Genomic DNA, 25,149 nt, shown 5'->3' with positions numbered 1-25,149 from the left:
AGGCCTTATGGTCAATTCTGCTCCTAGTAAAATGCATCGTTGTCAAAAAAACAATTGGATGCACACTGAAAATAATAAAATTAACATGTAAAAGCCTGTTTTGTTAGCAGGAAACTATTTGGATCCCTACCGCTGCTCTGCACCTGAGAGAGAGTAGCAACTGGCTTTCTTTCCCCATGAAGGCGGGTGAAACCACAACGATATGTTTGAAGACAGAACCCCTTTTGGGAGTGTGAATGAATAGAAAAAACACAAATAGCCCTACTTCTTGCAGGGATCAGCAAATTTAGGACAGAACTTCAAGGCCGATTCCTTAAGCACATGTAGGATGGGGTGGGGGAAAAAAGAATTAAAAATGCTGATAGTCTTCCCTAGGGTGACCAGATGTCCCGGTTTTACAGGGACAGTCCCATTTTTTGGGACTTTTTCTTATATAGGCGCCTATTACGCTCCCACCCCTGTCCCATTTTTTCACAGTTGCTATCTAGTCACCCTAGTCTTGCCAAGCCCAAGCATTTAAAAATCATGAATTGGACCCCAAAAATATGAGATTTTTAAAAAATAATACATTTTAGGTTCTTTTTGTTTGCTTGCTGGTTTTTGAGCATTTAGGATGCATTCTGATAATGTTTTCAGGCTTTTCTCTCAACCTTTGGGGCTAAATACATTAAATGAAGGCTGAGATTCTCACATAGTCACATGGCTCCAGGACTTGGGGCTTTGAGAAAATAACCAAATATCATGAAGTCTTTATAAAATTCCAAGCAGTGTGAACATTATTAGATCAGGGACTATGTTACGCATTGTTTATACACATTGTAAAAATTGGCCCCTGGCCCAAATAGCTTACAGGTGCGAAGGGACCCTGACCTGGCTGTAGAATCAGGGTGGGGGGATGGATCCTGGTCTCACCCTGATCCCCGCACCAGGGCAGGGCCTCTTCACACAGCTGTTCATGTTCCAAGTGGTGGATCCCAGGCTCAGTTCCTTGCCAGGGGTCAATGTGGGGTGGACCAGGAGGCAGGCAGGGGCTCCTAATCATTACATGTTGTCCATACAGTACCACCCCATTTTTCCTGCTAGCTGGCAGGAAAGCTAACTCCCTACAAGCAGCTGAATTTGCCCCATGCAGTGATTCTTTCAACAACAGCAAGGCAGAAGGTGGAATCCCCCCTCCTGACTCCCCACTGTCTGAAAAAACACCCCACATCATTAGACTAATTTAACAATTTCCATATAGTCTGTCAAATGGTGATTTAAACAGAACCTTATCCATGGTTAAACCCTAGCTCAGGGCCTTTCACAGGGACCATGTGCAAGGCTGAGTAGTGCTGCTATCTGATATGCCCAACAACCACCATTCAAACCCCAAGTTAGGCCCCTTAATATTGAGAGTGTCTTAAAAATTATGAAGTTTAAAAAATACATTTGGATTGTTTTTGTGTGCTGTCTGGATTGGGACCCTGTAGGACTTATGTTTTCAAACTTTTCTCACACCCAGGAAGGCTTGAAACTCACTTTTTTGTTGTTTTAAATGAAAGCGGAGATTTTGTGGTAATAAGCTGACTCCAGGAGACAAAGACCAGCTGTTGTGAGGCTTGCAATAAAGTCACAGCAGATGGCAACGTAGCAAATCCCTGAGCCTGGCCCTGGTCTCTCACAGCCCATAGCAGTCCGGCACCGCCTGGGCCCGCTCCCTGCCCGTGCGGGCCCCGCTCCACGGGGCAGAGGCTCTCTGACTGTAGCTGCACCTTGCGCGGGGGGAGGAGGTCGCGGGTGCTACTTGACAAAGCTCCCTGCGCAGAGCCCCCGCGGCGGTTGCTGCGGGCTAGGGCCGCCATTCTCTACGGCCAGGCCGCTGAACGTCTCTTGCCCACCCCGTGCGAACCGGCTGCTGCTGATGCGGGAGAACACCCTGCGCTCCCACCCCTGGTTACCCCCACGGCCCGCCTCACGAGTGCCTCCGGAGCCCTGTCCCCTCAGCCCCCAGCCTCGCTCTGGGCCCCTCGCCCTGCCTAGGCGATGCGGGGGCGGGGGGGTGGGACTGATGCCCTGGGTCAGGGGAGAGCAGGCCCAGCAGCCCTGCCCCGAGCCCTTATTTCTTTGTACTGCGGCGGCTGAGGCCCGGGTGCGCAGGAATGGCGGGAACACCCAACCTCCCCCGGCTCTGCGAGAGGCGTTGGCCGGAGAGGCCGCAGGCAGCGTCACTAGCCCTACCCGAGCATCATCCATTGTCTGACTGACAGCCTCGCTCTAGGCGGGCGCAGTTGCGCTGGGCGGGTCAAGTGGCGGCTGGTGGGCGTGTCCTCCGGGGCGGGGCCGGTGCTATTGCGCGTGCCGGTTCTGGCCGCTGGCTGCGGGAGCGAGCGTGAGAGGGGCCGGGTCTGTCAGCGCAGCCGGAGAACGGAGTAGGAGTCGCCATGGCCGCCACCGCATGGATGCCCACGGTAAGCGGGTCCCCTGTGCTTGCCCTTGCCGGGGTCTGGCCCTTCCCCCCCGCGGGGGCTGGGATCCCGGGGAGGGACCGCCGCCCTATTGCGTCCCGAGGCTCCCCTGGCTGCTGCCGGGCGCGGGGGGCCTTGTCCGGGTGTCGGGGGGTGCGGCCCAGTGCCCGCGCTGCGCTGCTCCTCCGCCCGCTGCCCCCAGGTGACCGCAGTTGGGGGAACCGGGCCCCAGGCCTGTTCGTGCCCTTGACTCCCCGGTGCAGGGAGCTGGGAAGCCGCAGGCCCGGCGGATGGGAGGGGGAAACGGGCCTGGCTGCTCAGTGGGGTGCACGGTTCTGAGGAGTCAAATGCCACTGCCCTTGGTTCAGTCTAGGCAGACCCTGTTTAGTGCCTTTGAATCCCCTCGCCGCTCCTCTGGATGGAGGGAGCTAGGACAGTGGTGACCTTTCCTTCCTGTCCTGTAACGCCTCCCCCTGAGGACAGAGGGAGCCAGGCAACTACCCCGGCTGCTTGCTTCCCCACAACTGCAGATCTTAAAATATCCAACTTACTGTAATTTCATAATTATTTTAGCACTGGGAAGAACATTCTTACTTTCCTGTTGAGCTGGACTTGCTTTCCTTACGCCTCCTGTTTGTATCTTACAGTACTTACATTTGTAAGACATTTGTTCTCAAGTTACTGACATTAGTATTTTCCATTCTTTATCTACTACATGCCAAGGTCCTATTCTGTACTCTTTGTGTCCATTAGCTAATGGTTTTCTGAGAGGCTGCCACACTTGGATTGTGTGGGGTTTCTTGAGCATGGTGGTGTTGTCCATGGACACACACTTGGTTCTTACCAAGGTTAAATGTTTTGAGGGCTCCTGTACCTAGGAAAATTGCACATTCTGATTATTTCTTGTAAATGTGCATACATTGGTGTTTGCACATAACAGAGCAGTAAAATCCTTATTCTTCAAACTAGCAGCAATGCAAATAGAGTTCACCTTACCCCTGCTGTCCCTCATATTTTAGCAATAAAACAGGAGATAATTAACTTTTCCTGAAGCTCAGTAATGTGCATTTTTGAATGCATTTACTGTTACTTGTGTTTTTGAATAAGCTACTAACAACTTGCTCCCATATACTCCTTTTATTTAATATTTTATAGTTAGACTAAAAATGGATCCTAATGATAGGATCACTTTCACAATGAATTAATGGTATCTCTTTCATTCTGGAGTCTGGAAAAAACAAGCTTCTTAATACTTTGTATTTATATTCTAACTAGCAGTCCTCTGCACTCGTGTCCACCAACACTTTGTTTTTTGAAAATGGTAGTTATTCTGGAAGTTGTTCCACAGACATGGTCAATTGTGTTGGATAAACAAGAATAAAATTCTTCTGCTCTGCTTGAAAGATGCCTAGCCTATACTTAATAGCATCCACTTACTGTCCACAACATAGTGAACAATACTTTTCAGTATTTTCCAGCGAACAATAAACTTTTACTTTCAGACCTGCACTCGACATAGCATATGTCAAATCATTGAAAAATTCAACCTCTTTGAGCCCTCTGTTAAATTTTTACTAATTTGGACAAAAACAGTTTTGATTCATTGAAACCTAATTAAGGCCATAACAGAGCAATCTGATCATCTAGTCAAAGGCCCTACATAACACAGGCTATAGAATTTCAGTGTTTGAATCCTATATCAAGCTCATAACTTCCAGTAAACACAGGTCTGATTCCCAGTCCCCTGTTCCAACCACTATACTACACTAGCAGTCTGTAATACAGTCCCCTGTCTATAATTTTCACTTGTCTCCAGAGTTATCCCTTGGTACCACAGGCAAGAACTATGCCATGAAGACCCCCAGGTGTTTATGTAGCTAAGCCAGTTCACCTTTTCTGTTGTGTCTGCTTCTCTCTCAAGTGTGTAGCTTGTTATGATATGCAGCGCTTGCTGTTATGACATTGTACGTTTCATGTTCAGTTACAGGTCAGAATGAATCTTAGCTGTAATTAACTTTTCTACAGCATTCATTACAATATCCTAGATGAGAACTACATAATTTCTAATCATCTTGCCTACACTCTGTCCTCCTTGTCATACAGTTATGTTAATGCCAACTCCGCATAAGTGTCAAAGACCTATGGTGGGAGGTTACAGTAGTAAGTTTCAGGTGAAATGTGTCCGACTGTCCTTTATCCAGCCCTTCCAACTGGTACTTACTTCAGTATGACATGATGTATCTATAGTTTAGTCTGCCCATATACAACTTTTTACTGTATATGGTAGAATGGGTTATAATAAACTAGTTGGTTTTCAAACTAAAAGCATCTCTTTAGTATACACCCTTCTTAAGAATTGTCTAAATATCATTGCATCAGGTACTTTACTAGTAATATCACCACATTTAAAACAGACTAGTAGTTAAAATTCCACCATATTCATGAATGCAATCCAGATATGAAAATGCCAAGAGTGGTATTTACAGAAGGTAAATCTGCCATGGGCTTCAATGGTAGTAAGACCAATGCTGAGTGCTTTTGAAAATCCTATCCCAGGTATTTAAGTGCCATGAAAGCTGCTACTAATCAAATCTTGCAGCAAAATCCTTGGAGTAAATTTTCAATACTTGTAAAGACAGTGTTTTCATATTTCATGACTTGTTCTGTTTGTCACAAATTTGCTGTAAGTTTCTGTGCAGCTTTATATCAGCTCTCCATGTTCAGCTTCTTGTCTTATTGTGTCCTTGTACTTTCCTGTCTGTATCCATCTGTTGTCTCTTTGGGGCAGGGATCATCTTTTTATTCTGTGTGTGCACAGTACCTAGCACAATGGGGTCTTGGTACTTAACTGGAGCTATTGGGTAATACAGCCATAAACGTAAAAAAGTTAGTCAACCATTAGCCATATAACTGGACCCAAAGATGCAATAATTTTAAAGTGTAATATCTGTGTGTGTTCCCTTCATTTCCATGGCTTTCATGGACTGTGCCTCTACAAATTTTTGTTCCTATAATAAAACATTTCTTTCTCACCACTTATTGGACACAAGGACAAATATTTAACGGAGACTCCAAAGTTCTCTTATTTTAGACTTCAAAATCCACATAGTGTTTGTGGTGGAATTTACTCTTTTCCTAACATTCAGTCAATATATTACAAGCTCATTGTCAAAATTCATAAAGAATGGAAGAAATGTTTGTTGGTAGCAGAGTGTACATTTAAAACTCTTGAAAGTACAAGACAGAATAATTAAAATGTTTGCAAACTGAAAGTTTTGGTCATCTGAAGAAAATATTTATATACTAAATGTATGACAACTAATGTTAGCAAAGATATTCCTAGTATAAAATGTGACCTGAAATAAGTGTACTATAAAATGAAAACCTGCTGCAGTATTAGAAATTAATATTGTCTTGCTTTCTGTTCACACACTAAAATATCTTTAAAAACAACGAGGAGTTCTTGTGGCATTTAGGGACTAACACATTTATTTGGGCATACGCTTTTGTGGGCTATAACCCACTTCATCAGATGTATGGAGTGGAAAATACAATAAGCAGGGATAAATATACAGCACATGAAAAGATGGAAGTTGCCTTACCAAGTGGGGGGTCAGTGCTAATTAGGGGAATTCAATGAGGGTAGATGTGGCTTATTCCCAACAGTTGACAAGGTGTGAATATCAACAGAGGGAAAATTATTTTTTGTAGTGACCCAGCCACTCCCCGTCTTTATTCAGGCTTAATTTGATGGTGTCAAGTTTGCAAATTAATTCCAGTTCTGCAGTTTTATGTGCTGTATATTTATCCCTGCTTACTGTATTTTCCACTCCATGCATCTGATGAAGTGGGTTATAGCCCACGAAAGCTTATGCCCAGATACATTTGTTAGTCTCTAAGGTACCACAAGGACTCCTCATTGTTTTTACTGATACAGACTAACATGGCTACCACTCTGAAATAACTTTGTTTTTACAGGTATCTCGGTTGCTGGGAGTTTTCAAAAACCAAAAACAGGTGACCAGATGTTTTAGTAGTGCTGTGAGTATAATAGTATTTTTTTTTCTTTTGAGAAGTTTCTCAATAAAAGTACAGGGCAACTTACTGAATAAGATAGGGTTGCTATATTACCTGTCCACACACTTTTAAAGATAAGCTGCAAGTACAATGGCCATATGCTCTTATGCCATGTTGGATTTCTATTGACTAACTTTAGCACCAATATCTTTTGACAATTTCACATTCAAAAGAATCATATATTCTTAGACAAATAATTTGAATAACCGCTTATGAAAAATTATAGCAATTGCATCAAAAAATCACATAATTGGGTCACATTAATAGGATAGTGATTGGCTTAGAAATCAACCCATCTGAAACTGCTACAGAAACTTCAATGGCAACGTTGTTGAGAAGCTTCTAAGCATCTTTTTATTTTGCAAACTTTTCTATAAGCAGTAGACTTACTTGCTGTTTAGCAAATGTCTTGTAGCTTTATTCAAATCTATACCTATGAAGTCTTTAAAGAATTCTGTAAACACTTTTATACCAGTATTAACACTGACATTTTAAAACTGCTGCTTTTAGAATATCTAGACACCTGTCCTTTTGAAGTCCCTCTGTAATGCTTCATTTTAGCTTACAATATGATTGTGTGATTTTTCTCTTGAGCGTGTTTTTGTAAGTGATTTGTTTATATTTGGGTTTCTTACCCTCTGTGTGTATGTACAAAATGCACACAAGCATGCTCTTGAAGCCTCATTTAAAGAGGGTTTTGAAGAATGCTCTGACTGATGTATGTATCAAGGCTACGCCTACTCTTTTTATGGGTGGTGTGCATTTCAGGAGAGAATGGCTTTTAATGCTATCATTATAGCTCTGCACTGTGAGTTATAAAACATTTGGGAAAAAGAGAAACCAAGAAGTTGTCCATGGCTTGTATATTAGTGAAATAATTAAGAATGGGTGTTGCACCTCAGGCTCCAGGTACACTAGAGTTAGCATTTCAGACTTAATGCAGGATCTTACATCCTACTTTTGAGTGTACTATAGCCACACATTGCTATGTAACCAGTTATATCAGTGGGGGAGAAAGAAAACACAAGCATAACAGCTGAGCAGTCAGCCTAAGTGTCAGAGGACATGGCAATTCTTGAAGACATTCAAATAATTATGTATTTAACATTTCTGATGAGCCTTATAAATAGCAGTCCCCACATCCCCATTAGTTTGTTTCCTTTCTCTGAATCTCCACTTTCTCTTTTCTTTATAGATAACCTTAATGACTGTTTCATTCAAAAGAAATTCAGATACTCAGCATTTCAATGTATATTTTGTATCTTGTGTGGCCAATTGTGAAACATCTTTTGTGTTTTCACAGTGATCCTAATCAGGGCTTTTTCAGATAACATTGTATCTGGGGCTGCTTTTATTGATATTAAAAGACTCCTATGGATGTTGGTCTGAAAACTAAACGCCTATTTCTAAGATTCAAAATGAATAGTAAAAGTAAACCTGGAGTAGCAGTTCTTAGATCTTTAAACCAAGTTTGATCATGTACTTCCCTAGACACCTGATGAGTCCAAGCTGTGCAGTCAGTTTCCTCTGCTTCAGGGATGACATCAGAAACAAAGTGCTGGGGAAACTCAGCAGAAGTTATGGTGGAAAAATAACTTCATTTTGCTAAAAATAAGTTAGCCAAATAAGTGAAGCTTTTTTAAAATGAATGTTGGACTTCACAAAATTAAGAAAATAACCTTCAAACAAAATCTTCTCTAGGAATAAGTTAGCATGACTGGAGCCTGTTGTAGTGTAGGATAGGTCCTAGTATACATGACATAACTGGATAATGCTGTGTCCTGTACAAAGTGCTAGGAAGAAATAAATACCTGTATTGTACTGGGGAGGAATGTGAATAGCAAGGCTGCTTTTCAATTAGGTTAGCCACTTCTTCTGTATTTCAGAAAGACTGAGGCACCAGGTGGATTCTTTGGAACACTATGCAAGCTGTTTGTCTGGGAAACAGACTTCCTGCTTGCACTCCTCTCTAGTGCAGTGCCTTCTTTAAAGTGACTTTGGGAATTGAGTGATTGTTTTCTGTTCTAGCAACTAGCTTGATTTTCACCAAAACACTTGTAAATGCTCTGATGAATGCAATGTTCCTGAGGTCTACTATCTGACTTCTTGCATAGGTACAGACAGTAACTTTAATCCCAGGAGATGGCATAGGACCGGAGATTTCTGCTGCTGTTATGAAGATTTTTGATGCTGCTAAAGTAAGCAATTCATTTGCCTTGTTAGTGTACATTACAACTTGAAGTGAGTGTTTGCATAGGGATTTTACTTGTGACTTCTGTTTAAGTTTGTGGGGGTTCCACTTTGGAATTTTTCACCGAATTGTCAAGTGTCTGGGTTGTATCTCTAGCCAGAAAAAGAAAAAATACTGAAGCTCTGTATATAACATAACGGAGTGGTTAGGGTTGCAGTATCAGGACAGAGCCTGTACTTCTTGGGCAAAGGAATGGGAAGCTCACAGCAAATACTGTGTTTTTAATTCTTAGAAATTTAAGCTACAGTATTTTGTGTGAAATAATTATCTAATTGAGTAAATATGTAGCAACTGATCGAAAGGTGTTTTTTTGTCCACTTTGATTTGTGGATACAAGTAAAAGAAAAACGTACATTAAAAACATTGGCTTGTTCTTAGCAATGTATCTGAAATTAATCCACTATTGCTTTAAACTAGGGCTATCAATTAATTGCAGTTAAGTCATGCGATTAACTCAAAAAAATTAACTGTGATTAAAAAAATTAATCGCGATTAATCACACTGTTAAAACAATAGAATACCAACTGAAATTTATTACATATCTTGGATGTTTTTCTACATTTTCAAATATCTATTTCAATTACAACACAGAATACAAAGTATACAGTGCTCACTTTATATTTATTACAAATATTTGCACTGTAAAAATAAAGAAATAGTATTTTTCAATTCATCTCATACACGTATTGTTGTGCAATTTCTTTATCATGAAAGTGCAACTTACAAATGTAGGTTTGTTACATAACTGCACTCAAAAACAAAACAATGTAAAACTTCAGGGCCTACAAGTCCACTCAGTCCTACTCCTTGTTCAGCCAATTGCTAAGAGAGATAAGTTTGTTTACATTTACAAGAGATAATGCTGCCCACTTAATTACAATGCCACCTGAAAGTGAGAACAGGCATTTGCATGGCACTGTTGTAGCTGATATTGCAAGACATTTATGTGCCAGATGTGCTAAAGAATCATATGCCTCTTCATGCTTTGGCCATTGTTCCAGAGGGCATGCTTCCATGCTGATGACACTTGTTTTAAAAAAAATAAAATAAAATGCATTAATTAAACTTGTGACTGAACTCCTTGAGAGAGAATTGTATGTCTCCTGCTCTGATTTACCCACATTCTGCCATATATTTCATGTTATAGCAGTCTTGGATGATGACCCAGCACATGTTCGTTTTAAGAACAATTTCACTGCAAATTTGACAAAATGCAAAGAAGATACCAATGTAAAATTTCTAAAGATAGCTACAGCACTCAACCCAAGATTTAAGAATCTGAAGTGCCTTCCAAAATCTGAGAGGGATGAGGTGTGGAGCATGCTTTCTGAAGTCTTAAAAGAGCAACACTCTGATGTGGAAACTACAGATACCCAAACCACCAAAAAACAAAATAAACGTTCTGCTGGTGGCATCTGAATCATGGTTATGAAAATGAACATGCATTGGTCTACACTCCTTTGAATGGTTATCAAGCAGAACCAGTCATCAACATGGACGCATGTCCCCCGGAAATGGTGGTTGAAGCATGAAGGCACATATGAATCTTTAGTGCATATAGCATGTAAATATCTTGCGACACTAGGTACAACAGTGCCATGTAAACACCTGTTCTCACTTTCAGGTAACATTGTAAACAAGAAGCAGGCAGCATTATCTTCTGCAAATGTAAACACACCTGTTTGAGCAATTGGCTGAACAAGAAGTAGGACTGATTGGACTTGCAGGCACTAAAGTTTTACAGTGTTTTATTTTTGAATGCAGGGGTTTTTTTGTACATAATTTTACATTTGTAAGTTCAACTTTCATGATAAAGAGACTGCACTACAGTATTTGTATGAGGTGAATTGAAAAATACAATTTGTTTTTTACAGTACAAATATTTGTTATCAAAAATAAAGTGAGCACTGTACACTTTGTATTCTGTGTTGTAATTGAAATAAATATATTTGAAAATGTAGAAAACATCCAAAAATCTTTAAATAAATGGTATTCTATTATTAACAGAGCGATTAATTGCGATTAATTTTTTTAATTGCTTGACAGCCCTACTTTAAAACTATTTACCTTTGCAATATGGAAACCTAACATGTCCAAAGATTGATATAGTACATATGCAGAGAACTTACTCAGAATTTAAGAGAAGATGCATACAAAATCAAAATGTACCTCTTCTGAAATAACCTTGGTAAGTTAAAATGGTTTCCCATCATTGGTACCAAAAAGGAGTTTATCCTTAAAATTCTTCTTCCCACTACAAGATAGCTTTTTCCACAGTTGGCTTAGATTAACTACTTTTAATTATAGGGGGTATAACTTTATATTAAAGAGCTCATGCATAGTTCAGTTTTGAGAGGCAGGGAATAGACTTATCACTGTTGTATTTAACACCTGAGAGAGATGGAAAGGGAATGTTTAGTTTGGATTACTCCTGATAGGAAATCAACTCATTCAAGATTTAAAAAAAAGCATGTTAACATTTACTGGAAATTCTCTAATTTGTTCAGTTTCAAAGATGGTAGTTATTTAAGGAGCATAGAATACAGTTATATTGTTCTTCTCTTACACTCCTTCCTGAAAAAAATTAACATGTGGCAACCTTTCGTAACAGGGAGATTCCCTAGGTAAATGAAAAATTAAGACACTGGTGATGAGTGGGACTGACTGGAACATTCACAGCATTCTATTTCGGCATGCAGCCCAGTCAAATCTGTTCCTGTCTGTTAAACAGGATCAACAAGAGCAGCTAATTACAAAGTTGAATTTTAAAAGTCTTTTAAAATTCATTTTGTATTTCTTGAAAATAACATGAGATAGATCACCATACGGAAACCACAAGCTTGAAAGTGTAGATAGCATGGTGCAAGTAGTTCTAATGATATAAGTCTGGAAAAATATTATAGTAGGCATCTCATAGTGCCTTAGTAGTTAGTTACATTCTCCTTTAAAGAGTTAGGCATGTGAAAACAGGAGGTTATAAACAGTTCTCTGTGGGCTGAAATATCCTATGCTTGTCAGCTCTGAGATAAATTACTTTGGGAGGTTTGAGCAAAATCAAATCCAAAGGGATTTTGCTGAAACCTCCCAAAGTAATTATATGCACACACACGCTTACAAAATTCCTAATTCAGAAGATAATGTGGAACAAATGTGTTTAGGTTCCTATTCAGTGGGAAGAGAGAAATGTTACAGCTATCCAGGGACCAGGAGGAAGGTGGATGATTCCTCTAGATGCCAAAGAATCCATGGATAAAAACAAGATGGGACTGAAAGGTACTGCAGAGGTTAATGTTGAGCTATTAAAAGCAACTGTTGCTTGTATTGTGTGTGTGGGGTGTTCTTGGAAGTATGTGTGGCGATGTAAAAGACAAAGTACTCTACACCGTACTAGAATGGCTAATTCTAGGGTACAAACTGCATGACAGCAGTCATATGAAACTTCAAAGCATGACCTTTATTTCAACTTTTAGTGTAGCTTTCTTATTTAATGAGTGGATATTCCTAGCCAGAATCAGCCAGTGTGTAGGTAAGTATCCTTGGAGTTTCCCCGTGTGAGACCTATCCACACCATTTCATAAATGGCATTGCATTTCAGTGAATGAATATAGCAATTGGGGTGTGTTGAAGGGTTGACTCACTGGTGGCATTACCCTTCGTGACTGGGCATAGTGTACCAGGCTTTCTTCCTCTGGTGCCCCCTGCCAACAGCTGCTCCAACTCGAGTGGTCTGCCGCTTCTCATGACTTAGTCCTGTGACCAGGTCACTTATAGTGCACCTTCCAGAGGAACAGTCCAACAAACAAAAGTCCAGTGTCCTTCCATCAGGTCTTTCTCCCCCCAGCTCTGGGCCCTGAGGTCCTTACGCTCATCTCAGGGTTTCAAAAGTCCATATTCCCTTAAGGGGGCTTGACACCACCTTCCCTTGCAGCTGGTAGGGGAACCCAGGCACCTTTGGGTTCCAGCTCAGGGACTGTTTAGTGAGCAGGCAAGGTCTGTCAGTTCTGACCTGCCACCTCCCTGGGTTTCTTTCTGCCTCAACCTGTCAACAGCCCCTTCCTGGGCCCCTTGGTACCTGTATTTGTCTCAGGTGCCACACCTTTTCCATCTCCCTAAGCTCCATGACCTTGCAAGGTGCACCTTTTTTTAGGGCCATGGCTCATAGGGGTCCCTCGCTTGGAGTCCCCCAACAAATCTCAACTGAAAAAATAAATGTAAGCCAACTTTTGCCCTCCTCGAGCTTGACCTTTTTATTCAGTTTTCCCTGTACTCCATTCCCCAGTTAAATGCCTCCCAGGGGTCTGTTCTGGGAAATCTAGTCCCTGCCTTTTTATCAGAGTTGCTCCACCCTAGTGGCTGCACCATGTCTCTCCTTGTCCTTTACCAGATGTTCTTAGGAGAGGATCCCAAGACCATCTGTTCCCCCAGGTCTCCTCTTCCCTCTACTGCCCTGAAGTCCTTCCCTGGCCCATCAGACCTCTCTATATCTCCGAGACGGATTTCTAAGTTCTGCCCTGTAGCCCTCTTCTGTTCTGGTCTTCCTCTTTATATTAACCATTCATCTCTTTCCCATCTGGGACTCATCTTTCATTGAACCTGACCCACCCTGCAGGTACATTGATTAAGCCCTCTTTGGTTAATGCTTTTAGTCTCAGTGGAGGTATACCCCCCCTTACAGGGTGACATTTTGTGAAAGCCCAAACGAAGGCGCATGCCACATGTCAGTCAGAGCTCTGTGGAGGCCCGAAAGCTTGTCTCTCTCCCCACCAAAAGTTGGTCCACTAAAAGATGTTACCTTGCCCACCTCTTCAGTCTTTAGTGTCAGACTTTTCATGGGTTCACTAGGAGGACTATTAGAGATGGGAATATTATTATTAATAGAACCCTGAACTGGAGCCCATATCTAAAACAGCACAAACCGGTTCCCCTGCTGCTGGAATACTTCGTAGCCAGAATGTGATTCCTTCTTATTCTCACTGAGTAACACCTTACTCCCCAAGTAGTCCTATTGAATTCAGTGAGAATGCTTGTGGTGTTAATTGCTACTCAACATGAATAGAGGGGTCACAAAGTGGCTCTTAAACAGTAGAATAACTTCACTCTTTAATGGTCTACAGGGAGAGTTCTTCACCCTTTCAGCTCTAGTCAACACAAGACCCTAACAAGGGAACCTAGGTCTCCCATGAGACTGTGCCTAGACCTATCTCCCGGATGGTTGTAGTGAATTTAAACTCTAAATTGGTGCTTTTCTCTCACTCATTCCTGTTGTATATTATAGGACCTTTAAAAACACCCATAGCTGCTGGGCACCCTTCGATGAATCTGCTGTTGCGTAAAACCTTTGATCTTTATGCAAATATTCGTCCCTGTGTCTCGATTGAAGGATACAAAACACCTTACACAGATGTAAATATTGTCACAATTCGAGAGAACACAGAAGGAGAATACAGTGGAATTGAGCATGTGGTATGTTATTGGGAAACAGTTAATTTTCTGGCAGGGTTTTCTCTTCTCTGCAAATTGCAAACTTGTATGTCAAAATTAGGAAATTTGTTTTTTTTTTTAAATTAACTCTGATTCAGAATTTATTTTTAATGTGAAATGCCTTGTGTACAGTGCTTTTCAGATACTTGCCCATCAGAATTATATGATGCTGTTCCAAATCTCCACACTATCAACTCCTGCTTTATAAATCAGCTTAAGTTTTAACTTGTGATAACTGTCTGTTTTTCAGATTGTTGATGGTGTTGTACAGAGTATCAAACTCATCACAGAAGAAGCAAGCAAACGTATTGCTGAATTTGCTTTTGAGTACGCCAGAAACAATCATAGAAGCTATGTTACTGCAGTGCACAAAGCAAACATTATGTATGTTGACATCATAAAGTAACAAACTCTTACGAATGGATTTAAAAACTATGGATTTTGCAGTTTTCAAGATGCAAAGTAACTTGTGAAATCTCCCTCTGTTGTGTAACACCCATTAATGCTAGTGGGGAAAACCATAAGCAACATGGGGAAAATTGACCCAGTGTTGGTGGGACTGCATTAGTTACATACTCAAATCACTGACAAGTTAGTATGCTCCTTCTCTCTGTACTCTTACCTATTTTAATAGTAAACTTAAGAATAAAAAACACAAAAGTGAAACTTGCACATATAGGCCTGGTCTACACTTAAAAATTAGATCAACCTAGCTATGTTGCTCACGGCTGTGAAAAATTTCACCCTGTGCAACGTAGTTAGGCCAGCCTAACCCCCAGTAGAGGATGTGGTTAAGTTCACAGCAGAATTCTTCCATTGTCGTAGCTACCACCTCTTGGAGAGGTGGATTACCTACTGCAATGGAAAAACCCCTTCCATAGGAAGCATCTGGGCTACAGTGGCACAACTACAATGTTGTAGACTGTGACTTTCACCCAAGGATTTCAAAGCACTTCACAATAAGCCTCAGAATTGAGCCACAGTATGTATGGAATTGCATGACACTTCTTTGCCTGTTTTTATATACTCAGGCTTTAATTACAAAAGTGTCACTTTTGTTGGTCTTAGTAGTGCATACCATAGATAGATATTAAAGTGTTCTGGTCAAAAAACACTTGCATAGTACAAAATGTGCTTGTTGGGAGGATGTACTTTTCCAGATCTGATTTCTGGTTTACTTTGTCAGTCTCACTTCTGTCTTTAATGCAATTGACAAGTGCAGTTTAACTCACTGAGGTGTCAGTTCAGATCAGTTTTGTGGGTTCTGACAACATAGCTCTCATTCTGTAAAGTAAGCATTGAGAAGTTCGACGTATATATTAAAATAAAACAAACCTTTGCTGTCCAAAGATAAGGACAAAGACTTTGCTCTGAACATATGGTAAATTGTAAGAAGGTTTTTAATGCAATGAAATCAGAAAAGTTAATGTATGAAGTAATTTTTTGCTCTATTGCTAAATTAGACTTTTAGGGCCAGATCTTGGCTTCTGGTGAGGCTGGTTTGTCATGACATAAAACAGCCTTATAGTTGCTTTAACCAGGCAGCTGGGAATTCCCCCCCCCCCCTTGTGAGGGGAATCCCCAAGTGGTCTAAGGCTGGCAGAGCCAATTCTGCGCCATCCTTTTCATACATGCACATTGGGGGAGTGTTGGATGCAGGAGTGGGCCATGGTCAAACATACTTCTCTCTGGCAATTTCCTGCCCCTGGGGGGCCATTACAGGCCAGCCCAAATTAGAAATTGCCCTAATTTGCTCCAACAGTTGAATCAGCTCTTGGCTGATCCCACAAACCAGGAGGTGAAAAGTCACCTTTGGGTTCCCCAGTGTATCTCCAGTGAGAATCTGGCCTATATTTTTCTATTTATTTGTTTCCAGAGGTGCATCCATACTTACCTTGATGCAGTTGCTTTTTAAAACTTGTTTACTCAGTCATGCTCTGTAACATTCTTCTCTTTGTCTAATTGCAGGCGAATGTCCGATGGGCTTTTTCTGAGAAAATGCAGGGAAGCTGCAGAAAACTATAAAGATATTAAATTTAATGAAATGTACCTTGATACTGTGTGTCTGAATGTGAGTACCTAATCTATTATATCCAGCTTTTTATAGTTATAAAACATGACCTTAAAATTAAAACAGTTTTCTTCCTAGATGGTACAGGATCCATCACAGTTTGATGTGCTTGTTATGCCAAACCTGTACGGTGACATCCTGAGGTAAGCAGAAGTGAGCTGGTTATAATTTAACCCTTAAAATACCATCACTTTCAAGATTACCATTCAGATTAAATGTTAGGCAAGTGGGTGTCTGTTTTCAGCATCCAGAAGGTTAAAACATAACCCTTTCAGATTCTCAATCCTAGAAAAAAAAAAGCCGCAATTGAGAACCAAACACAGAATATCTTAGTATCGAGGGAGCTGTATGATGAGGCTGTGCTTCATGGCATCAGAAGGGATGGTGTTTGTCCATATACCATGTAAATGTGATTCAGATATAAAAATGGAAGGATGTGTGTGAAATGAACATCTGTAAAATACTTACTAAGGTACCTTCAGTTACTGTTTCTCAGACAACTTTGTTTTTGAAGAATATTGTCAGTAGCACTCTGCCGTCAAAACAATTAATTTGACTTGTGAAGTCAACTGCCAGACCCATTTGCCATAAAACATTTACTTAATTGAATTTGATACTGTTCTAATCACGTAGCAAAAACTAGTGTCTTTAATCTGGAGTCTTAAATGTGTGTGCATATAACTAAGAATTTGGTCCTTGCTTCTCTTGTATCATCCAGGAAATCCTAAAATGTTGTTTCTTATTTTGATTCAGGCCAAACTTTAAAAGAGTACCTTTCTATGGTTCTGGATGTTAGAATGTATTTTTAATATGTGATCCTAATACAAATAAATAACTGCAGTCACCCCAAAACCAGGAAGGTGGTGGAGAGGGAGGAAACCCACTCCAGTTACAGCCTGCAGTGCACACTCCCACCCCAAAAGCCTTGGAAAAGAGAGAGGTTTAGTACAGAATAGCTTTCTTCCAGTTGTGGGTGGAATATGTACTCATGTGCATGCACTTTAGAACTACAGATTTTCTATACTACAACTGACATACAGTAAAGTGCAAAACACTGAATGGAGGATTTTAAACTCCTTACCAATCATTAGATAAGATAAATAAATGAAAATTATTTTAAAAACAATGTGTGTATGTAAAATACATGGAGATAAAGTCCTAGGATTGCAGGGATTTCTCAGATTGTTGCTATTTGAGTTGCATGTGGCTTCATAGCCTTGTATTGGTTCTCTTCTAAAAGGTTAAGAAAGGAGTCTCATGGGCTCAGATTCATACAGGTGTTTAGGCTCCTAACTTCCATTGAAATCAATGGAAGTCAGAAGCCTATATACCGTTGTGGTTGTGGGCCATGATGTCTTGATTGTTGGGTGGCTGTTGCCTCGGGAAGAACAGAAATACCCACACAGGTGGCAGTAGCCCGATTTCTCGGAATTGGTATCAGGTTTTAAACTAAGGGTCCCTCCATGGATCCTAGTACTGCTCTGACTGTAGTTTTGCTTTAGCTGTGTAGATGAATGAATTCCTTAATTTACAATGTTTATTACAGGCATTTTTGCATTTTAAATAGGTTTAATTCTTTTTGTGGCTCTTGGCATCCCCCTGCAATGACGAAGTGGCTTTTGGCTGTTGCAGTTGAGTAAATCTGGTATAAATACCATTGTGAACTAATTCATTGTAGAATCATCTTTCACATTCTGTACAGATAATAGGGAAAAGACCGCTTAGCTCAACAAGCAGCTCTCCTTTTGGTACCCAGAAGCACACCATTCTTCCTTTGCTACTGTATTCCCTAATCACCTTCTGGTTGAACAAAATATAGAGCTCAAACTAACTATGTGCTTTAACAGCTGGTAGTGTTTTCTCTGTAGTTGCTGTTGAAAGTTCTGCCTGATAGCTCCGCTTATTTTTCTGATGTTTAGCTGGCATCCTAGTTTGATTCTCCTCCACATTGTTGCTTATGTTCTTTTTCCCTAGTATAGATTTCCCCGCCAATTTGAGTTCTAATGACAGTTCCTTAAAACATTTTACATTTGTGCTCAGTTTTGATAAAGGAGAGTTTCTTCATAAAGGTAGGTGGCCCCAACACACTCCCTTCCCTGTAAACTGCCTCTCTGCTCTTATGGCTTTTTGAAAGTGCCTTATGACATACTGCCCAAAATGTTCTACTCTCTGAACAGATATTGGATGACATTCCCTACCTTGAAGTGTGTAATGCCCAAAGTGACAAACAAAGGATGGAGGAGGGGGATACAAAATACAAGCAAAGCTATTCCCTTTATTTTAAATTTAAAAAACGGTTATATAGACTGGTTTTAGAGTAGCAGCCGTGTTAGTCTGTATTCGCAAAAAAAAGGAGTACTTGTGGCACCTTAGAGACTAACAAATTTATTTGAGCGTAAGCTTTTGTGAGCTACAGCTTGCTTCGTCGGATGCATTCCCCACTTCCTGTTTGTTCAGCACTTATTGGGTGGCTGATTTCTTGTAGGCATTGGTATAAAAGTGGGTTTTGAATAGTTTTCTAAATATCAACATTTGATGATGCTTGTTTAATGTCTTCCCCTTTCAGGAAGGTGTTATGGGCACTTGTTGGCTTAGTCCTTGCTCATATTGATCTTGGAGGTAGTCCCGCTAAAGTCAGATTTTTTGTGTTGCTTTCTTTAATTCTTTCACAGATCATGTAGGCTGTTCGGTAATGAAGTAGCAAAGCAATCTTGTGTCACTTAACACCTGTTTCCTTCAGTTTTGCATAATAGTTGTTAGTAATTCAGATTTCTTGTGAGCAAAGTTCTGGCCTCGTTATAGGCAGCTCTTATAGGAAATATCTAATTTCTTGGGGAAAATGTTGGATTATACATTGAAGGACCTCCAAATAATTACATAAAACCCCTCAACTGATATTTCTCTGATTTTTTTTTTTTTTATTTGTATTGGTATCATGTAGGGGGGTTGGGTACCTTTTTTTATTGTGCTGATTGGCTGTCCAAACTTTCTTCTGCTGTATGCAAATTTATAGTATTTTCCACCTTGCCCTATGATTTTGGTAAGCTCGATCCTGGAATTTGAAGTTCCCCTGTCATTTTTCTCATTAAACTGTTTTTGTTGGTCTAGTAGTCCTGCTCATCTTCAAACATGCTGCTGTAGTATAGCTAACTTATTACATGTTCTTTTTGCCACAGGGTTAAACACATTAACCGCTGGCTGTGTTGGCAGCTAAATTTTGTTTTATTAATATGGAATAAACTATTACAATAATCTCTTTATACCTTTTTGGTAGGAGGTTGTACCTTTGTAACTTATATGAAGAATTTTTTCTTCCAGTGACTTGTGTGCTGGATTGATTGGGGGCCTTGGAGTAACACCAAGCGGAAACATTGGAGCTAATGGAATCGCAATCTTTGAATCTGTAAGATCTCTTTTGCAAGAGGAAATTTTAATAACTAACTTTGCCTAGAAAGCTAAAGCTACAAGATATCCTGTAGCCATTACTGAAATACATTCTCTGCAAAATGTCTGACTGCTTTAATTGTGAAGCTTACTTAAATTCTGCATAAAAGGAAATGTTACTTTTAAAATGATTAGTTATTTCAATTGGCTTTTAACAGTCAAGGAAATAACACAGTCAGTGCGGTGTTTTAAACGAAGATTTCAAATTTAAGAGTTTCACAGTAATTGTAATATTTATTAACCTATTTTAGAAAGGATCTTGAATAATTTTTAGTTGTCAGGGACATCATCTTTTAGGATATCCATGTCCTCTGGATTTTTAGGGGAAAGACTTTGAAAAGTACAGAGGAGTTAGGTGTCCAATTCCCATTTGCTTGCACTGGGAATTGGAAACCAGAATTAATTCCCCTTTCTTGATCTTTGAAACTCTTTCCCCACCCCCACCTTAAACTATTATGGTTTTGTATACTTATTGGATGAATACGCTTTGTTCAAAAGAATTAATATAGTAAGTTATTTCAAATTTAACTCAGATTAATTTTTCAATTGTCTAAATTACTTTAGATAACAAAACAGACACTAGATGCTTGATATATTGACTTCATAATATAGATAATTTCATTTTCATCTGTAGGTTCATGGAACAGCACCAGACATTGCAGGAAAAGATTTAGCAAATCCAACTGCCCTTCTTCTGAGTGCTGTGATGATGCTGCGTCACATGGGACTACACGAATATGCCACAAAAATCGAGACTGCATGTTTTGAAACAATTAAAGCTAGAAAGGTATTCTCAGGGTTTACAGACAAAGTATTGACCTTATCACTTTTCATACCTCTACAATAATTAATATAGAACACCAAAGCCTAACCTGCAGATTATGAGGAGGATGCAGAGGCTCACTGTCTCAGCAGGAGTGGGCACACTGCCTTGGGAAATGCTGGGGGACTTGTAGATTCAGCTCTCTGAAAAGAGCACTAGCACCTCCTGAGTGTGTCTCCAACCTCATGTTGGGACAGACTCTGCTTATGAAGTCCTAGAGCTGAGATTGGGCCTGGCTCCTGTATGCACAACGGAGGAGTCTGCTTAGTTGGCCCCCATGGAATCTAAATTTTAAAATACAAATTCTTTCTGTGTGTATATTTGGTGCTCAAGAAGGTGAAGGAACTGATTTTCCTATCTCTAGTTGAATCTAGTGTCTGTATGTCATGTAAAGGCTTCATCACATAACTTTCCCAAAACATTTCGTTCCTGACCTATACCACCTTTGTTCCCATTCTGGACTCAGGCCTTTTCTAAACTTCTTCCCTGCAACCTCATTGACTTAGTAGTGTTACATGGGTGTAAACGAGGCCAGAATTGGACACACAAGCTAGATTTTGCTCAGTTGTGTGCATGGTTTCTCTTATGCAGTTAGTATCTAAGATTTGGAGGCCACCAAATAGATTTTCACTTGTAACTTGAGTAAAATTTGAATTCATGTTTCCAGAAGTTGAGCCTTACCAACTCTCTTCACTGCCATCTTGGCTTTCATCTTTTTAAAATGTAGGTGGGTGGATTCTAAAGATTGTGCTTTAAAAAAGGAACATTACTTAGCCACACTGGTGAAATTCTTTGGTCCAGGAGCATGGGAGGGTGCTTTGCAATTCCTCGTAAGTGGATTTTTATGCAAATATTGAACAAGATAAAATGAACATCTTTTCATTTTATAACTGACCTATTTGTGGTGGCTGCCATACTGTACATATACACTTAAAAATCCAATTTAAATTACAAGTAAATACGAAGTGCTTCAGAAAAGCTCCAGATATACTGTCTGGAGTGGAAGTCCTTTATCTGTAGATCAGTAACACAATGGTTGACAGAACAAGTATTAGTTTGCTACTGGCTCACTATGTGATGGATATCTCTGCTCACAATGCAGAGAACTCATCTTTCATTTAAAAATTGTATAGTGAAAATGACAAAAGACAAAACACAAATTATAAATTGTCATCTCTTATGCCTGCATGTCCTTCCATACACACTCTTAAGATCTTGCTGTATGTCTGAGACATTAGTCTCTATCATGCAAATTGCCCCATTATCATGCCTTATCAAAGGAGCCAGATAATGCTATTATCCCATATTTTGCCATCACAAGAGTAGTAAGACTAAAAATTTGAACATATGTCCATTGTACCTATTCAGCAGCTTTTCCCATCATTTAACTTTTTGCATTCTTCCCCTCCCCAATTATAGATCTTGCTCCTTGTAAGTTGGCTTGGCCATCCCTCCGAGTCTGCCTCTGAGGAAGACCACGCCTCCATGCAGTCTGGTCTGCTAGAGTACTCTCAAAAATAAGGAAAGGGGGAATTAGTGGTACTCAGTAGGCCACAGCCTTCAAGCAGGACAGGGCCACAAGCAGTCTGGGCTCTGGCCTGCAGTCAGACAGAGCTGTAGCACCAAGCATAGTCTATGGGGCTCAGACAGGGGCGAGCCTGAGGAGCGCCGGCCTTCTGGCTTAAGGAGAGGGAGTACTGCCCACCCCAGGGGTAGGGAGATGCGGGTCTGCCCAGCTGCACTGCATCCCAGCCCAGAGTCAGTGGGGAATCCACCCGAAACATGCTCACCGTGCTTCTAGCAGTACCACTGCCAGACAATAGTCTGGTTCCCCACGGCTGCTTCCTACTCTCACCCTTGGTAGTAGCTCCTCAGCATCGGGTGTGGCAGGGCTCTCTGGAAGCTTGTGCATGTCCTCAGAGTAGCAGCAATTCTCCTTAGCATCCCTCTCCAGCAGCGAGGAAGAAGTGTCTGTCTCTCTCAGCAGTTCCTTCTCAACTGAGTTGCTAAACTAGCTTTTTATACTTCCTCTTCCTGTCCCGCCCCTCTGCTTCCGACGTATGGGGTGTGGCCCTCCTGGTTCCACCCACCAGGCGGCTTGCTGCATTCCCTCCACATCCGCGTCTGAAGGAAGCCACGCCTCCTTGCCTCCTCAAGGACTATTAACATGCTAAGTTTCAACTTCTATATTTATGCTGCTGTTGTGTGGTTGTTATTTATAAATAAATAAAATCCTCCAGAAGTTTCATTGTGTAAGAATTACTCATCTTTGCCCTAAACCTAAGCTCCCAAAAAAACTTCAGAAAGCTAACTCCTGGAAATATGAAGTTATAATAGTTGGGAGCTGTTTTACTGTGCAGCTAGGAAACCAGAGGACTTACAACAGTTTTAGCTAAATATGTTTAGGCAGTATAATTCCAGCTAAATTATGAATAAAGATAAAATCACTAATCATAGAACCACAGGGTTAGAAGGAACGGCAAGGGTCATCTAGTCTAACCCCCTGCTAAGGTGCAGGATTTGTTGTGTCTAAACCATCCAAGACAAATGGCTATCCAGCATAATGATGGTGCTAAAGTCTTAACATGTGATAACCTACTACTGTGATGAAAACTTGCTGTTTGAATTTGCCTTCTGTACATGCTGCAATTTGCAAGCTCATTTCTATTAAAATTGTTGCAGTACAGAGAACCTTGGACAGTTAACATTGTTCCCTTGCATACATAATACCACATACTCTGTGTTCAGAATGTAAAATTAATTTAGAAGCTGCAATACTCAGATTACATTTTTTTAATTAAAATGTCTATTTTTTTCTCTCTCAGGTCCTAACAAAAGATTTGGGAGGTAATGCCAAGTGTTCGGACTACACAGCAGAGATCTGTCGCAGAGTACAGGATATTGACTAAAGTTTCCTCATATCACTAATGTTGCAATCACTCCAAATGGACACATTACAAATACATTATATAGTCATCTGCAATTCGTATACATTTGGTTTGCTTATCTCGAGAGAGAGCAAAGTTTTTAGATGGGGCCATTTTGTTAATAAATTTAGCCCAAATGGATACAAATAACATTTGTGCCTGCTTTCAGTGGACTTTTTCCAAGTGCTTTGTTTTATTTATTACTCGTCTCTGGTGACATTTTTTTGTATAAGTGGATTCCTTTATTGTATCACTTGGAATTGTTTACCATTTTACATTTCAATTAAGTGGTTTTTACTTCTCAAAAGACTTGCTGTAAATATCGAGATGACTGAATTATCATGATTATAAAAGCACCTTTTAAAGAAAGCTTAAAATCTATTTTATTGGTCTTAGAATGGAATAAAATAGGCTTTTCGGCCTTAAAATAGCACAAGAAGACACTTTTGTAAACAAACGGGTATGAAACTTACTAGGAATGTTGTATCAAAAGCAATGAAGAGACACTTTCAGGTGCTGTGATGTTCCAAGAAAAACAAAGTTCTCTAAATGCATGAATAAAGACTTAAAACCCTACAGATATTTAATCTCTCTTAAAATATGTTTCTGTATAAAAATCAAGGCATCAAAACAGATGTGAGAAATAATGCTAGTAAAGTAAAATCTTACAAACCTACGTATCCAAATATTCTTGTAAGGTGGCTCTGAGAGGAAGACTATTACTTATTTTACAATAGAGTTCTCCTAATGAGTAGATGATAAAATTCCTTGAATTCCACTCTGTAGTGTCAGGTGGAAATATAAATTTTCTGTAGCTTTGTACTACAGTTTTTCTGTTATACTTTGTTTTTATGTATTGCATTGTCTGTTCTGATGTTTAAATGTACTGATTAGTAACTTCCTCAAATTCTGAATGTAACCGACGAGATAACAAGGGATTGCTACAGAGCTTGAAACTGAGTATCCTCTTGTACAGTGATCTATAATTTTGGTTCTGTTGCTTAATATTTCTGGAACCTATAATCTGTCTTCACTATATGGGTGGATATGAGGTTTCCAGGCATTTGCTCACTAAGCCTAGCAAAGACCATGAAGTTAAGTCCTCTTCTCATCTCCATATAGTGATATAATGGACACACGTGACAGATACTGACCTAAATGTCTTAGAATACTCAATCCCTACAACCTTTAACATACATATAAGTCATATTTCCTGGTTATGGTTCTGATCTGTACCCCAACTGTATTCAGCTTAATTCTGTCTATAGGTCCTATGCCACTAATTTCACTTATTTCCTTATTCAGTGTGGTGGTTTCCAAAGCAAAACCGAGCAATGCAAAGTCACTTCATTTTCCCCTGCAAAATAAGCATCCCAGCTTTTGTTATACTTCTGCTATCCTATGGCAGGGATAGGGACAAAGATTTTTTTTTCCTTGTGTATTCATAACTGCTTCTAGTGATAAAGGTAATTTTTCTTCTCTTGGATGTACCACAGCAGAGGTTGAGCTTGATTTGAATGTGCATGGTGTGGTTGCTATTCTCTTGATTCATTTGTATTATGCTAAGTAAGCAACTGAGTTACGTTTACGCACAAAGTGAGAAAATAAAGACTTCCCAAAGTCATACCATT

At 40.1% G+C, this 25,149-nt stretch overlaps 2 protein-coding genes across 4 annotated transcripts in view; one reads left to right on the top strand and one right to left on the bottom strand.

Moving 5' to 3' along the window:
- CIB2 (calcium and integrin binding family member 2) overlaps window positions 1–2,231 on the bottom strand; it is a 135,588-nt gene extending 133,357 nt beyond the window's left edge. For both annotated transcript variants that reach the window (XM_073303557.2, XM_073303555.2), the window contains exon 1: window positions 1,519–2,231. Coding sequence is in view for 1 of the 2 variants with exons in the window: in XM_073303555.2 (XP_073159656.1) it covers window positions 1,519–1,841 (323 nt within the window). In the remaining variant the exon portion in view is untranslated. The remainder of the gene's footprint in view (window positions 1–1,518) is intronic.
- A 96-nt stretch (window positions 2,232–2,327) lies between these two features.
- IDH3A (isocitrate dehydrogenase (NAD(+)) 3 catalytic subunit alpha) lies at window positions 2,328–25,142 on the top strand. 2 transcript variants are annotated; one of them, XM_073303554.2, is made up of 11 exons: window positions 2,328–2,447; window positions 6,423–6,461; window positions 8,636–8,719; window positions 11,931–12,045; window positions 14,048–14,235; window positions 14,504–14,637; window positions 16,222–16,324; window positions 16,403–16,467; window positions 19,643–19,727; window positions 20,403–20,555; window positions 23,417–25,142. In XM_073303554.2, exons 1-11 carry the CDS (start codon window positions 2,421–2,423, stop codon window positions 23,498–23,500), a joined length of 1,077 nt encoding a protein of 358 aa, XP_073159655.1. In that variant the 5' UTR covers window positions 2,328–2,420; the 3' UTR covers window positions 23,501–25,142. The 2 variants fall into 2 exon arrangements, with proteins under 2 accessions (XP_073159655.1, XP_073159654.1); XM_073303553.2 differs by having other exon boundaries at window positions 2,329–2,447; window positions 6,423–6,485.
- The last annotated feature ends 7 nt before the right edge of the window (window positions 25,143–25,149 follow it).

Source organism: Lepidochelys kempii, chromosome 10 (genome assembly GCF_965140285.1).
Source record: "Lepidochelys kempii isolate rLepKem1 chromosome 10, rLepKem1.hap1, whole genome shotgun sequence".
In the NCBI taxonomy this organism is placed as follows: domain Eukaryota; kingdom Metazoa; phylum Chordata; order Testudines; family Cheloniidae; genus Lepidochelys; species Lepidochelys kempii.
This window is presented reverse-complemented; position numbering and strand designations above follow the sequence as displayed.